The 15309-nt window shown below is 51.9% G+C and overlaps 1 protein-coding gene across 1 annotated transcript in view; it reads left to right on the forward strand.

Annotated features, from left to right (window-relative positions):
* The window catches only part of IGSF21 (immunoglobin superfamily member 21), a 148320-nt gene that overhangs the window by 50209 nt on the left and 82802 nt on the right, over positions 1-15309 (forward strand). Inside the window, exon 3 of the mRNA XM_060259586.1 lies at positions 4466-4587. Coding sequence (XP_060115569.1) covers positions 4466-4587 — 122 coding nt within the window. The remainder of the gene's footprint in view (positions 1-4465; positions 4588-15309) is intronic.

Below are 15309 nucleotides of genomic sequence, written 5' to 3' on the forward strand. Positions count from 1 at the left end.
TGTTCAAAGCTGCAGCCGGCTCTATGGCGGCACAGAAGAGCTTCCCTCGCCGTCTTCCAGCCCCTCCGGCGCTCTTTCTGGATTCATCTCTTTCTTGCGAGACTTTGAACGCCGCTTGCTGAAGTTTGTGGATCAAAGTCTCTTTATTTCGTTGGCTTTTTCTTTTTCTGGTTTTTCAAATCCTCGCCCCCTGGATAATTCTTTCTCTCTCAACTTTTGTAGTAATTTATTTTTAAACATGGCCTAACCGCAACTAAGCTGAAGGAAGAGTTTGGGTGGGGGAGAGAAAGAATAATTTATTTTCTAATCTTATGGCTGATGGGCAGGGTGGGGGAGAGGGAAGGGGGGGGGTAGAGAAATACTATGTGAGACAATCCATTTGACAATAGAGTTTATTTAAGAAATCAGGCTCAACGGCCAGAGGCGGGAGGCAGACAAAATGAAGCTGTGAGTGTGTGTGGTGTGTGTGTGCTAAAATATTTATACATACCTTTCAGTTTGAGAACCCACAAAGCAGCTAACAGACATGCATTAAACAATGTGAGTTAAAAACACTATCACAGAAACAAAACACACTAATAAGAGCAGCCCGAGCCCCATAAATCATGAGAAAGCGCTGGGCAAGAAAGGTGGGCAGGACCCCAAAGTGGTCTTCTGGAAAAGCACTGTCTTTGCCCAATGACTGAGTCCCAGCCAAGAAGGGGGAGGGAAGCCAGTCTTCCCTGGGGGGTAGCTAAGGCCCCTCTTTGCAGCTGTGCTGCAGCAAAGCCTCCAGTCCGTCCGTGTCCTCCTCCAATGATACCCTGTGAATGTCTGTGAACTTCTGGGGTTTGGGCCTGTCTCTTAGACACTGGTTACAACTTGCATTCCTGTGGGACTTCCACAAGGCATCCAAACACACCACTCCATGCCTGAAAACCAACAATATGTTGACAGCGTTTTATCCCTCTATAACTCCAAGTGGCCTACAAATTCCCCTCCTCATTTTTGTCCCCCAACAGCCCTGTGAGATAGGTTAGGCCAAAAGAGGAAGTTGGAGATGCCAGAGCTGGTCGCCTGGTGGGAGGTGGGTAGGCTTCCCAATCCCCAGGCCCCAGCAGGGGATCCCCCAGTTCTTACAGGCTGGCCGACAGGGGAAGCCCCGCCCCCACAGCCACCATGCAGCTCTAGATCTTGGGCAGGTTTCGAAACCTGCAAACAGGTCCCTTTCAAAATGTGTGTCTCTGTGCCTGTAGAGTTGAGTAGGAAGCACTTCGTGTCAGCAACACCTGTGTGTGTGAGAGAGAGCAAGCAGCGGAGCCCCTGTTCTTTTCAGATGTCAGAAAGCAGCAGCGGGGGGGGGGGGGGAAGGGAAATGTCTACTGGGCATTTATTCCCTATGGAGAACGATTCCCATAGGGAATAATGGGGAATTGATCAGTGAGTATTGGGGACTCTGAGGGACTGCTTTTTGAGGTAGAGGCACCAAATTTTCAGTATAGCATCTAGGGCCTCTCCCCAAAATACCCCCCAAGTTTCAAAACGATTGGACCAGAGGGTCCAATTCTATGAGCCCCAAAAGAAGGTGCCCCTATCCTTCATTATTTCCTATGGAAGGAAGGCATTTAAAAAGGTGTGCTGTCCCTTTAAATGTGATGGCCAGAACTCCCTTGGAATTCAATTATTCTTGTCACACCCTTGCTCCTGGCTCCACCCCCAATGTCTCCTGGCTCCATCCCCAAAGACCCCAGATATTTCTTGAATTGGACTTTGCAACCCTAGAGGTGGGGCTTTCCTCCAGCGGAAGGGGGCATTTTTCAGCCATCTGCAACATCTTGACTTTGCAGGGGGGGGGGTTGTAGCTGGGACTCCTTTGCATATTAGGCCACACACCCCTAATGTAGCCAATCCTCCAAGAGCTCACAGGGCTCTTAGTACAGGGCCTACTGGACGCTCCAGGAGTACAGGCTACATCAGGGACTCATTTGCATATTAGCAGGGACTCCTTTGCATATTAGGCCATACCCCCTGGTGTAGCCAATCCTCCAAGAGCTTACAGGGCTCTTAGTACAAGGCCTACTGTAAGCTCCAGGAGGATTGGCTACATCAGGGGGTGTGGCCTAATATGCAAAGGAGTTCCTGCTGCAAAAAAAGCCCTGAGCAGTGTCAGGAGCTGTCATGGAGTAGACCAACGTTACCAGCAGGTGAATACAGGAATGGAAAATGGGCAACCTCTCCCCGCCCCCCCATTCAGCAGGATGGCAGATTGGAGCAGTCAATGAACGGTACCCATTTTCTTCCGCTTACATCCCTTGAACTTTGCAGTGTTTTCAGACCTTCATCTTTGGCTGTTGGTTTTGTGGGTTCATTTATGTCATGCTGTGCATGTGCTTTGGGTGAATTTGACACAGACAATTTAATGCAGGGTTTCTATATACTATGTCTGTCGTTAATATGCATCCTATCCACACACTGCTGATTTGTCAATGCAGCGGCCATCTTAAATGTGTTCCTTTCAATGGTCCAAATTCAGCGCAAGGAAAGCAAAAACGTTGGAAAGGAGCATGCAAGGCCTCTGGTGTCTTCGTCAATGGTGGTTTTGTGGAACTGGTTCCATAGTTTGGGAGGCCCTGGGCAAGAGCATGCCTGCCCTCCCATGCCCCCTACTAGGCTGGTGTCTTGGACACCCACTCCTGAAGTTTACAAGTTTATGCCTGGGATAGAAAAGGCAGAGAAAGAAGTCCTTGTCTCCCTTTCTCACAATACAAGAACTTGTGGACACTCAGTGAAATTGCTGAACAGTCAGGTTAGAATGGATAAAAGGAAGTCCTTCTTCGCCCAAAGGGTGATTAACATGTGGAATTCACTGCCACAGGAGGTGGCGGCGGCTGCAAGCATAGCCAGCTTCAAGAGGGGATTGGATAAACATCTGGAGCAGAGGTCCATCAGTGGCTATTAGCCACAAGGTATAGATGGAACTCTCAATCTGGGGCAGTGATGCCCCAGATGACACCCAGTTTGATGAGAGCCAGTTTGAGCCAGTGGTTAAATGCACAGATTCTTATCTGGGAGAACACAGTTTGATTCCCCACTCCTCCACTTGCACCTGCTGGAATGGCCTTGGGTCAGCCATAGCTCTCATAGGAGTTGTCCTTGAAAGGGCAGCTTCTATGAGAACTCTCTCAGCCCCACCCACCTCACAGAGTATCTGTTGTAGGGAGAAAGGTATAGGGCAGGATATAAATCCAATATATTCTTCTTCTGTGCATTCTTTGTGCTTGGGGGGGCCACAGTGGGAGGGCTTCTAGTGTCCTGCCCCACTGATGGACCTCCTGATGGCACCTGGGTTTTCTGGCCACTGTGTGACACAGAGTGTTGGACTGGATGGGCCATTGGCCTGATCCAACATGGCTTCTCTGATGTTCTTATGTCTGGAGCAAGTGATGCTCTGTATTCGTGGTGCTTTGGGGGCACAGTGGGAGGGCTCCTAGCCCCACTGGTGGCCCTCCTGATGGCACTTGGGTATTTTTTTGCCCACTGTGTGACATAAAGTGTTGGACTGGATGGGCCATTGGCCTGATCCAATCTGGCTTCTGTTATGTTCTTAATTCTGGAGCAAGTGATGCTATGTATTTGTTGTGCTTGGGGGGGCACGGTGGTAGGGCTTCTAGTGTCCTGGCCTCACTGATGGACCTCCTGATGGTGCCTGGTTTTTTTGGCCACTGTTTGACACAGAGTGTTGGACTGGATGGGCCATTGGCCTGATCCAACCTGGCTTTTCTTATGTTCTTATGTCTGGAGCAAGTGATGCTGTGTATTTGTGGTGCTTGGGGGGTGCACAGTGGGAGGGCTTCCAGTGTCCTGGCTCCACTGATGGACTTCCTGATGGCACCTGGATTTTTTGGCCACTGTGTGACACAGAGTGTTGGACTGGAGGGGCCACTGGCCTGATCCAGCATGGCTTCTCTTATGTTCTTATGTGCCCCCACCAGCCCATGGAGCCTTCCTCTACCCACGCACAAGCTCCCGTCCCACCTGCCATCCTTACTGCCCACACTGCCTGCCCACCCTTTCCCGAGTGGTGCCAGGGAGAGCAGTGAGGAGGCCCACCAGGAACACTGGTGCTTTGTGCCCACCTGCCCTTCTGCAGCAACACTGTGCAGCTGGAAGCAGAAGCGATCACAAGCAGGCAGGGGAAGGGAAGGGCAGGTATGAGAGGAGATCCCGGAGTAGGGAGTAAGCAGCAGTGAGCCTCCCCAGAAGCCAGGCAGCTGCCTCAACCTGGGGTATGCAGAGGTCGGTGCTTCGCTTGTAGCAGAGAACTGAACCTCACACAGAGCACGTGGCCAGCTGCAGCAAGGACTCCCCTCTTTTGCCTTTCCCAGGAGTGTGAGAAAAGAGCTCTGTAAGTATCAGATGCTGCTGAAGTCCAGCTAAGAGCTCCTTTTGGCTGATCACCTCCTCTTTGTCCCGCCCCCCTTGGCAGGTAACGGACGGTGGGACCATCAAGCAGAAGATCTTCACCTTTGACGCCATGTTCTCCACTAACCAGTCTCACATGGAGAATTATCGGAAGAGGGAAGACCTGGTGTATCAGTCCACCGTGCGGTAAGTCCTGCCGTCTCCTCCACCCAGGGAGTGTTGCCAGAACGGTACCTGGAAGAGGGTGGCACAAAGGGTCTCCTGTTGAGTTCCTGCTGCATCCACTGAAATTTTTATCAACTGTTCTGTGTTTTTTGCCAATGAGTTTATGTTGCAGATCCATGTCATGTAGTTTTTGTTTTATAGACCCTTTATGCATGTGGTATAAGTTGCTTGTTATGTCTGTAATGCTAATTAATTGATGCTCAACAATGTGAGGAGTATATCCATCGTACGGGGCCAGCTTGAGGAAACACTAGAAGCAGTGAAAAGCCTAACTTACATCCTAGAGTCATTTTGAGGATAAAATGGAGGACAAGAAAATGATGTCAACAGTTTCAGGTCCCCACTGGGAAGAAAGGCAGTCCTTCGTTCTCGTGGCCCTTTCTTGCACGCCCAGATTCATGCTGCTTGCCTCTTTGGGGTCAGTCAGCAATTTTCTCCAGGCCTGTTTGGCCACGGATCCCGGAGGGGTTTGTCATCTTCTAGCCATGGAAGAGAAGCCACTGTGTGTGGGGGGGGGGAGGGGAAGTATTTCTGGACTAGATGACCCTGGAGGTCCCCTCCAACTCTATGATTCTGTCAGTGAATAAATGAATAATAAAATGTGTAGCATCCCCAGTGAATGGCAAGGGTTAAGATGCTGCACCACCCAGTCTCTCTGAGAAGCTGCCCTGTCTCCGGTTTCAGAGAGAGCCAGTTTGGTGTAGTAGTGAAGTGTGCGGACTCTTATCTGGGAGAACTGGGCTTGATTCCCCACTCCTCCACTTGCAGCTGCTAGCGTGGCCTTGGGTCAGCCATAGTGGTGAAGTGAGCGGACTCTTATCTGGGAGAACCGGGTTTGATTCCCCACTCCTCCACTTGCACCTGCTGGAATGGCCTTGGGGCAGCCATAGTGGTTAAGTGAGCGGACTCTTATCTGGGAGAACCGGGTTTGACTCCCCACTCCTCCACTTGCACCTGCTGGAATGCCCTTGGGGCAGCCATAGTGGTTAAGTGAGCAGACTCTTATCTGGGAGAACCGGGTTTGACTCCCCACTCCTCCACTTGCACCTGCTGGAATGGCCTTGGGGCAGCCATAGTGGTTAAGTGAGCGGACTCTTATCTGGGAGAACCGGGTTTGATTCCCCACTCCTCCACTTGCACCTGCTGGAATGGCCTTGGGGCAGCCATAGTGGTTAAATGTGCGGACTCTTATCTGGGAGAACTGGGTTTGATTCCCCACTCCTCCACTTGCACCTGCTGGAATGGCCTTGGGTCAGCCATAGTGGTTAAGTGAGCGGACTCTTATCTGGGAGAACCGGGTTTGATTCCCCGCTCCTCCCCTTGCAGCTGCTGGAATGGCCTTGGGGCAGCCATAGTGGTGAAGTGAGTGGACTCTTATCTGGGAGAACTGGGTTTGATTCCCCACTCCTCCACTTGCACCTGCTGGAATGGCCTTGGGTCAGCCATAGTGGTGAAGTGAGTGGACTCTTATCTGGGAGAACTGGGTTTGATTCCCCACTCCTCCACTTGCACCTGCGGGAATGGCCTTGGGGCAGCCATAGTGGTGAAGTGAGCGGACTCTTATCTGGGAGAACCGGGTTTGATTCCCCACTCCTCCACTTGTACCTGCTGGAATGGCCTTGGGTCAGCCATAGTGGTGAAGTGAGCGGACTCTTATCTGGGAGAACCGGGTTTGATTCCCCACTCCTCCCCTTGCAGCTGCTGGAATGGCCTTGGGTTAGCCACAGTGGTTAAGTGAGCGAACTCTTATCTGGGAGAACTGGGTTTGATTCCCCACTCCTCCACTTGCAGCTTCTAGCATGGCCTTGGGTCAGCCATAGTGGTTAAGTGCGTGGACTCTTATCTGGGAGAACTGGGTTTGATTCCCCACGCCTCACCTTGCAGCTGCTGGAATGGCCTTGGGGCAGCCATAGTGGTGAAGTGAGTGGACTCTTATCTGGGAGAACTGGGTTTGATTCCCCACTCCTCCACTTGCAGCTTCTAGCATGGCCTTGGGTCAGCCATAGTGGTTAAGTGCGTGGACTCTTATCTGGGAGAACTGGGTTTGATTCCCCACTCCTCCACTTGCAGCTGCTGGAATGGCCTTGGGTCAGACATAGTGGTTAAGTGCGTGGACTCTTATCTGGGAGAACTGGGTTTGATTCCCCACGCCTCACCTTGCAGCTGCTGGAATGGCCTTGGGTCAGCCATCGTGGTGAAGTGCGTGGACTCTTATCTGGGAGAACCGGGTTTGATTCCCCACGCCTCACCTTGCAGCTGCTGGAATGGCCTTGGGTTAGCCAGAGCTCTGGCAGAGGTTGTCCTTGAAAGGGCAGCTGCTGTGAGAGCCCTCTCCAGCCCCACCCACCTCAAAGGGTGTCTGTTGTGGGGGGCGGGGGAGGTAAAGGAGATGGTGAGCCGCTCTGAGACTCTTCGGAGTGGAGGGCGGGATATAAATCCAATATCCTCTTCTTCTTTTTCTTCTTCATGATCCCTCTCAGTTTGTTCCCCTGCTTTTCTCAGTTCATATCTTGGATGTTGCACAAGCTCCTTTGCGTCAACACAAGAGAGGGTTTTACTGGGAAATGAAGATGTCAAAATGCACAGTGGTTATTTCACACATGACCCATTCTGGAGAGGGGAGATGGGGGTGGGAGAGAAGCATTTGAAATAAATGTTAAAGGCAGAGTGGGGGAGGGAAGGTGGGGGGAGCTGACAATATGGAAAAAAGCCGCCGGCCCAACAACCCAAAGCGCTGCAACCAAAGTTTGATGCAAAAGCTGCCGTTGGTGCTTCCTGATTGGCTGGGGACACTTCGGGGACAAGAAATCCACATTTACATATAAATGAAGATATTTACAAATTAATGCATTTTGAGCAAGAGAGAGTCCTGGCATTGCAGCTGTCAACTGAGGGCCTGCTTTTGCTGAGAACGAGGCGAGGAAGATTTACTGGAGAGGGAGAGAGAGAGAGAGAGAGAGGCAATTTCCCTAAGGAAAATGGGGAACCTTATCCATGGGGTGGCCCTCCAGACAGAGGAAGGCCAGTCAGCCAAACAGCCTCTCAGGTCAGCCCTTGCCTCCTTGGGCAGATGCCAAGGGTCTGGGGGAGAAACCGCTACCCTGCCTCTGCTGTAGGGTTGCCAGTCTGCAGGTAGTGGCTGGAGATCTCCTGAAATTACAGCTGGCCCTCAGGTAAAAGATCAGTCCCCTCCTGGGGAAAATGGCTGCTTTGGAAGGTGGACTCAATGGCATCATAACCCACAGAAGTCTCTCCCATCCCCAAATCTCCCCCAGGCTTCACCTCCAACATTTCCAGGATAGAGTTGCCAATCCCCAGGTGGGGGCAGGGGATCCTCCAGTTTGGATGCCCTCCCCCTACTTCAGGGTCATCAGAAAGTGTGTGTGGGGGGGAAATGTCCACTGGGCACTCATTATTCCCTTTGGAAACTGATTCCCATAGGGAATAGTGGAGAATTGAGACAAAGGTATATGGGGAGGTGGTTTTTTTTAGGTAGTGGCATCAAATTTGCAGCATAGCATCCAGTGCCTCTCCTCAAAACACTCTTCAAGTTTCAAAAGGATTGGACCAGGAGGTCCAATTCTATGAGCCCCCAAAGAAGATGCCCCTATCCTTCATTATTTCCAGTGGAGGGAAGGCATTTAAAAGGTGTGCTGTCCCTTTAAATGTGATGGCTAGATCTCCCTTTGAAGTTCAGCTATGCTTGTCACACCCTTGCTCCTGGCTCCACCCCTCATTGTCTCCCGGCTCCAGCCCCAAAGTCTCCCGGCTCTGCCCCAAAAGTCCCCAGATATTTCTTGAATTGGACCTGGCAGCCCTACCTCCAGGAATATCAGAGCCCACAATTTCGTAATTTCTGCTACCAGCTGCCATCTCTCCCCCTCTCAAGAACTGGGGCCCTGCCTTTGGCCAAAGTCCCTCCTCTGCTTGTTTCCTGGGCTCTTCCATGTCAGTTCTTAGGACTGCAGTATTGTTTGCATGCTCAGATTGGCCTGGGGTGTTTTTCACCACTTGCATCCCTCTTGGCCAGTTTGGTGTAGTGTTTAAGTGTGCAGACTCTTATCTGGGAGAACCGAGTTTGATTCCCCACTCTTCCACTTGCAGCTGCTGGAATGGCCTTGGGTCAGCCGTAGTGGTTAAGTGAGCGGACTCTTATCTGGGAGAACCGGGTTTGATTCCCCACTCCTCCCCTTGCAGCTGCTGGGATGGCCTTGGGTCAGCCATAGTGGTTAAGTGAGCGGACTCTTATCTGGGAGAACCGGGTTTGATTCCCCCCTCCTCCACTTGCAGCTGCTAGCGTGGCCTTGGGTCAGCCATAGTGGTTAAGTGAGCAGACTCTTATCTGGGAGAACTGGGTTTGATTCCCCACTCCTCCACTTGCAGCTGCTGGAATGACCTTGGGGCAGCCATAGTGGTTAAGTGAGTGGACTCTTATCTGGGAGAACTGGGCTTGATTCCCCACTCCTCCACTTGCAGCTGCTAGCGTGGCCTTGGGTTAGCCATAGTGGTTAAGTGAGCAGACTCTTATCTGGGAGAACCGGGTTTGATTCCCCACTCCTCCACTTGCAGCTGCTGGAATGGCCTTGGGTCAGCCATAGCTCTGGCAGAGGTTGTCCTTGAAAGGGCAGCTGCTGGGAGAGCCCTCTCCAGCCCCACCCACCTCACAGGGTGTCTGTTGTGGGGGAAGAAGGGAAAGGAGACTGTGAGCCGCTCTGAGACTCTTCAGAGTGGAGGGCGGGATATAAAACCAATATCTTCTTCTTCTTCTTCTTCTTGCCCTCTGGAGAGATGGAGGGAGGAAGCCATTTGCCTTTCAGTTACTAAGTGGTGCCAAGTCCGCAAGGGACCTGCTGCCTTAGGTTCAGAGTGTCTCTAGAGCTTTGCCTCCCAGAAGCTGGGAAGAACTTCCATCACCAAAGGTGTGTCTCTTGACTGTGTCTGACTCCTGGGTGCAGCGCCCCCTTCAGGTCCAGGCTGTGGGTGGAGAAGATGCTGCAAGTTCTCTAATTGCTTGGGAGATGCCGCTCGGAAACGAAATCGCCTCATTTTGCCTTCTGGCAAAGCATCAATTTCTCTTCAACGGCAAGGGAATTATCCAGCTTCGAAGCTTTCTCTTTCTATCGACTTTGAAGACAGGCAAGACGTCGTTCCATCTCTGTGTTCGGAGACTGCTTGGGAGCCGGTCCATGTTTGAGTCTGGCACTGGGCTCCCCCAGGTGCCCCCCTCCCCCGCCAAAGTACTGAAGTGGAAACTCAGATTTTGAAAAATTGTAGCATTTCCCCAAAGCTGTATTCCATTTCGGCTTTGATGTGCTTGTGTTTCAAGCAGGCGGATAAACAAATGAACAAAATGAAAGCTACATCAGAAAGGCAATTTAGAAGAAGAAGAATTCATCATTCTTTTTTGGGGGGTGGGGTGGGGGGGAAGGATCTTTACAGAAATCTTCCTATCTGCAAATATCCTACTTTGCAAGATACACACACAGTATGCATAAAGTTCAACACGGCTGCTGGAACCTCTGTAATTCTGAATTTTCTCCTTTTCCTAGTTTTCATTCAACGCTAGTTTTTTTGTTTTCAGGGGCTACTCTTTTGTATGTGTGTGCGTTTACTTCTGAGGGGGCTGGAGCTGGGGCTGAATTTTGACTGGAGAGGCTTGAGTTCAGATCCTGACTCCCCACTCCTCCACTTGCAGCTGCTGGAATGGCCCATGGGCGGTTTGGAGCGGTCCACCTTTTCGCAGCAAAACCTACCTAACAGGGTTGTTTTGAGGATTAAATGTATGGTAGAATGGCTCCTTGTTACGCTCCCTTGAGTTCCTTAGATGAATGAAGGGATTTCAGTTTTATGGGCAGCTGCTGAACAGATGGTTGTGCTTCTGTGGGCTGGAGGCACAATGCAGCAAGATCCAAGGCCTGCTTTAGGATTTGCACCTCTCTCTCTCTCTCTCTCTCTCTCTCTCTCCCCACCCCAAGCCCAGGGCATGCAGTGTGACCCAGGGAACAGTGTACAGCCCTGTGTGCACCAGCAGCTTCCTCCTCTCCTGGAGAGATGAGTGATGGAAGACGGGCAACCACCCCACCCAGGGACTCACCAGCAGGTGCCAGTCTCTCCCCTCCTCTTTGACCCCTAAGCTGTCCATGGCAAGGAGAAGGAGGGGCCCAGAGGACCTGGGGGGGTGGTACCAGTCCCACAATGCATCACCTCTTGGGGGTGGAGCCTGGTGATCCTTGTATGCCCAACCACATCCCTCCTCCCCCTCTTCCTTCCTCCCTTCCCCTCCCAGCACATCTCGTCCCGCTGGTGGCTGCCCCCTCCCCCTCTACCAGTGCGGCTAATTAATTACATCCTGCAACAACATGGCCTATTTTTAAAAGCTGCCAGCAGATTCCTAATCAGCACCCCATTCATTGTGTTCTTCTGCTGCTCGGCTTGAGTTTCCGCCCAGGGCATTGTCGTGGCACCGCTGGGTGCTGCTTCCGGCCCCCTTCCAAAGCCCCCCCTCCCCCATGGCTGGCTGCCACCCGCCTGCCATCCCTGGTTGCCGTGCAGCTCCCTTGGGAGATGGCTTGGCGCCCTCCAGTGGCATGCCAAGGGGCGGTTGCCAGGCAGCCTTGCCTAGATGGTGTCTGCCAATGACAGTTGGTAGCGAGGTGAGGGTGGCATGATTGGAAACAGACCAGGCGCTTGAATCCTGCTGCAGCTTCCATTTTGCATTTTGCATTGAGCTAACGAAAGTATTGCCTGCGTATGCCTAATAGCCAAGTGTGGACTGCAGATCTCTAAAACCAGGGATCAGGCCTGCACTGACAGAAAGGAGATTTTTCTCCAAACTTGCCCTCTGCCAGGTTTGGGGAAAAATCTTAAAGGTGACAAAATTATATTGGGGGGCTTAATTCCCCCCTCAAAACAAGAACATGGTCTGCAGTTGTGCAAATTACTTTCCTGTTCAGCCGACAACAGCCCTTCAGCGGCCCTGGTGGCCCAAGGGGGAGGGGGAGAGATGAGGGGTATTGCCAGAAAAAAGGAGGGGGGGATTGATGGAGAAGGGGTGAGGAGAGAACGGGAGGGGGAGACTGTCAGAGAAGAGGGCGGGGAGAAAAAGGGGGTAGAAGATTGCTGGAGAGGAGGGAGAGTGAAGGAAGCAAATGCGGGATGAGGTGTACCCTCCCTGCAAATTTCTTGCAGGTCCCCACTTGTAACCTTCTTCTACTACTTACGGGTCTGCCGGTCAGAGTGGGTGGGATCAAGCTCAATGATCGAAAGGTCTGAGGCAGCTTTCAAAGGAAAACTAGCTGGATCTACTAAAGAAAGATACGTACATCATAAAAGTGTCTCACATACTTTTTTTTTTTGCAATCCTTACTAGATTCTTTCAAGCAGGGCTTTTTTGGTAGCAGGGACTCTTTTGCATATTAGGCCACACCTCTATTATGCAGCCAATCCTCCAAGCGCTTACAGGGTTTTTATTACAGGGCCTACTGTAAGCTCTTGGAGGACTGGCCTAATATGCAAGCAAAAGAGTTCCTGCTACAAAAAAAGGCCTGCCTTCAAGGTAGATCAGAAATGAGTCTTAGGAAACCCTCCGTCAAGGCAGGATCAGCAAGTGGGAGAGTCTGCCAGTCTTGGCTGCTCTGGGGAGTCCTCCTGTCTTGGGTGGCGGGAGGTGGGGGCAACTCTGCTGTTTTGCATCCAGCCCTTTTGGTCAGAGCCGGCCCACAAGCAAGTCCCTTCTTCTCTGCTGCCATGGAGTTAAACTCCTCCCTCAAATGATTTGCTTTGGGATGATTCAGTGGGGTTTGCTGAAGCTGTGAGACCGTGGTCATATCTGGCTTTGGGGAGGGTCTTTGCCACCCCATTTCAGCCTACCTAACAATCCCAGAGTCTTTCAGTCTTCCCATGTAGCTTGGCTCATTCACTCGAGTCTTCTGTATGCATTTTTACTTTTCTGTATTGCACTCTCCGCCCCCCCGGTATGTTGTGATCCAGACTGCATCAGCTGCTCTGTTGATGGGCTTTGCTGTGTGTGTGTGTGTGGGGGGGTCCTGTCTCTAGCCAGTTGTCCCCCTTCCACTTGGGACCACCAGTCCTCAAACTGCCGCCGGAACAGCTGGCCTTGTTTACCTGGCAATCCGGGGCGGCTGGCGTAGCCGCTTTCTCAGAAGCCTCGTCTGTTCGGCCACCAGGGGATGGAGCTGTGCGGGGAGATGGCTGACATAAATCCAGACAAAAATAGAAATTGGGATCCAGACAGACGTGCAAAATAAATAAATAAGCTCTCCCCCCACCCCGCTGCTGCCGCAACCCCATCCCACGCCCGGCAAGAAATCACTCACAGGCATGGAGGCTTTATTACTAATTATGCTGTTGGCTTTATGGCTTTGGGGTATAAAACCCAAACTGAGGTATAAAAATGTTAAAGAGAGAATTAATTTAAGGAGAAAGGCTGGGATATTGCACTTTTATTTTTGGGTGCTATTTCTTGAGAATTGGTTGGAACATATTTCAGTGCTTGTTCCTCCAAGTGCCAGGGGACATAAAACTTGCCTGTGACCCAGACTGGGCTGAGGTTGTCCTTCCGAAGTCCCCGATGGGGCCTTCCTCTGGGTTGCTTAGAAATCTTTCTTTCTGGCTTCTTCTTAGACATTCCACACATTCCTTCTGGGATGGAGTTCTGCCTTCTGGGCCCTGAAGGGCAGGCCAGAAGGGGCCCTTTTCAGATCTGCTGGGGAACATTTCTCTTTCAGGGCCGGGCAGGGGGAGGAGGGAAAAGGATACCTGAATAGCTGAGCAAAGAAGGAAACAGTTCAGCAGCAGCTGGTCAGACAGCCTCATGAAGTTTACAAGAGAGGCTTTCAAAAGGTCAAGGTGGTCCCCTGTGCAAGCACCAGTTGTTTTCCACTCTGCGGTGACGCTGCTTTCACAACGTTTTCACGGCAGACTTTTTACGGGGTGGCTTGCCATTGCCTTCCCCAGTCATCTACGCTCCCCCCCCCCAGGAAGCTGGGTGCTCATTTTACCAACCTCCAAAGGCTGCGTCAACCTTGAGCCTGCTACCTGAACCCAACTTCCACCGGGATCGAACTCAGGTTGTGACTGTGAGCAGAGCTTGGATTGCAGTACTGCCGCTTTACCACTCTGCACCACAGGGCTTTACCACTCTGCGCCACCGGGCTCCTGTCAAGAGAGGCTTTAAGGGTGGTTTATTTGTCCTTTACATTTAAATTCTAAATTTGTTTATTGGTTCAATTTATAATTGCCCTCCCTCACACGCAGCCTTCTTTTGTATCCTATCGTTCTCCCTGGTGGGGGACCCAAAGTGGCTGACACCCTTCACCTCTTCCCCACTTTCTCCTCACAACAACCCTCTGAAGCAGGGTAGGCCAAGAAAGTGTGACAGGCCCAAAGTCATTCAGCGAGCTTGCTTGGGTCTCTGAGTTCCTAGTGCAACATTCTGACCACCACACCGTGCTGGCTCTCCTGTGGGCCTGGTATGCTGCTTCTGAACCTGGAGGCTCTGCTTAGGTTGGGGTTGCCAGCTCCAGGTTGGGAAATTCCTGGATATCTGGAGGGTGGAGCCTCGGGAGGACACCTCAGCGGGGTGCCATGAGAGAGGGTCCACCCACCAAAGCAGCCATTTTCTCCAGGGGAACTGATCTTGGTCATCTGGAGAGCAACTGTAATCATGGGAGATCTCCAGGCCCCACCTGGAGGTTGGCAACCTGAGTTCAGAACTCCAGTCATAAGAACCTAAGAGAAGCCATGTTGGATCAGGCCAATGGCCCATCCAGTCCAACACTCTGTGTCACACAGTGGACAAAAAACCCAGGTGCCATCAGGAGGTCCATCAGTGGTGCTAGGTCACTTGAAGCCCTCCCACTGTTGCCCCCCCCAAGCACCAAGAATATAGAGCATTCCTGCCCCAGACATCAGAGAAACCATGTTGGATCAGGCCAATAGCCCCTCCAGTCCAACACTCTGTGGCACACAGTGGCCAAAAGACCAGGGGCCATCAGGAGGTCCACCAGTGGGGCCAGGACACTAGAAACCCTCCCACTGTGCCCCCCCCCCAAACACCAAGAATACAGAGCATCACTGCCCCAGACAGAGAGTTCCAACAATAGGCTTGCTGTGGCTAATAGCCACCTGGACCTCTGCTCTATATGCTTATCCAATCCCCTCTTGAAGCTGTCTATGCAGTGAATTCCACATGTTAATCACCCTTTGGGGGGAAGAAGGACTTCCTTTTATCCCATCTATCCTGTCATGTGTGTGGTTGGAGTGGTTATTTGTCTGGTGTTTGGAGGAAGACAGGTGACCCTCTCCACCTCTCTGGGCAGCGAATTCCATCAGCGCGCTCCGCACCGTGTGAAACGCTCCTTCCTCTTCGGTGCTCTTGGCTGATCAATGCGATCGACCCCTTCTGGCTGGTTTAATCCAAAGCGTTGCACAAGCGGCTCTTCTGTTGTTGTGCAATTAGAGCGAAGTGAGAGAACCGGGGCAAGGCCCGGCCACAGCTCCCTGGAAGAGCCCCACTCCTCCGCAAAAGCTGGCACATCCCAGCGGAAAGCCAGTGGCAAGAATAGGGCTACCAGCTGCACTCAGGGGGTAGAACTCCTGATCTCTGGGGATGCCAGCCTTTCCTCACAGGATGGAATCTGGCAGAAGAACCCTGGACTTTCC

This window comes from Heteronotia binoei, chromosome 18 (assembly GCF_032191835.1).
Source record: "Heteronotia binoei isolate CCM8104 ecotype False Entrance Well chromosome 18, APGP_CSIRO_Hbin_v1, whole genome shotgun sequence".
NCBI lineage: Eukaryota > Metazoa > Chordata > Lepidosauria > Squamata > Gekkonidae > Heteronotia > Heteronotia binoei.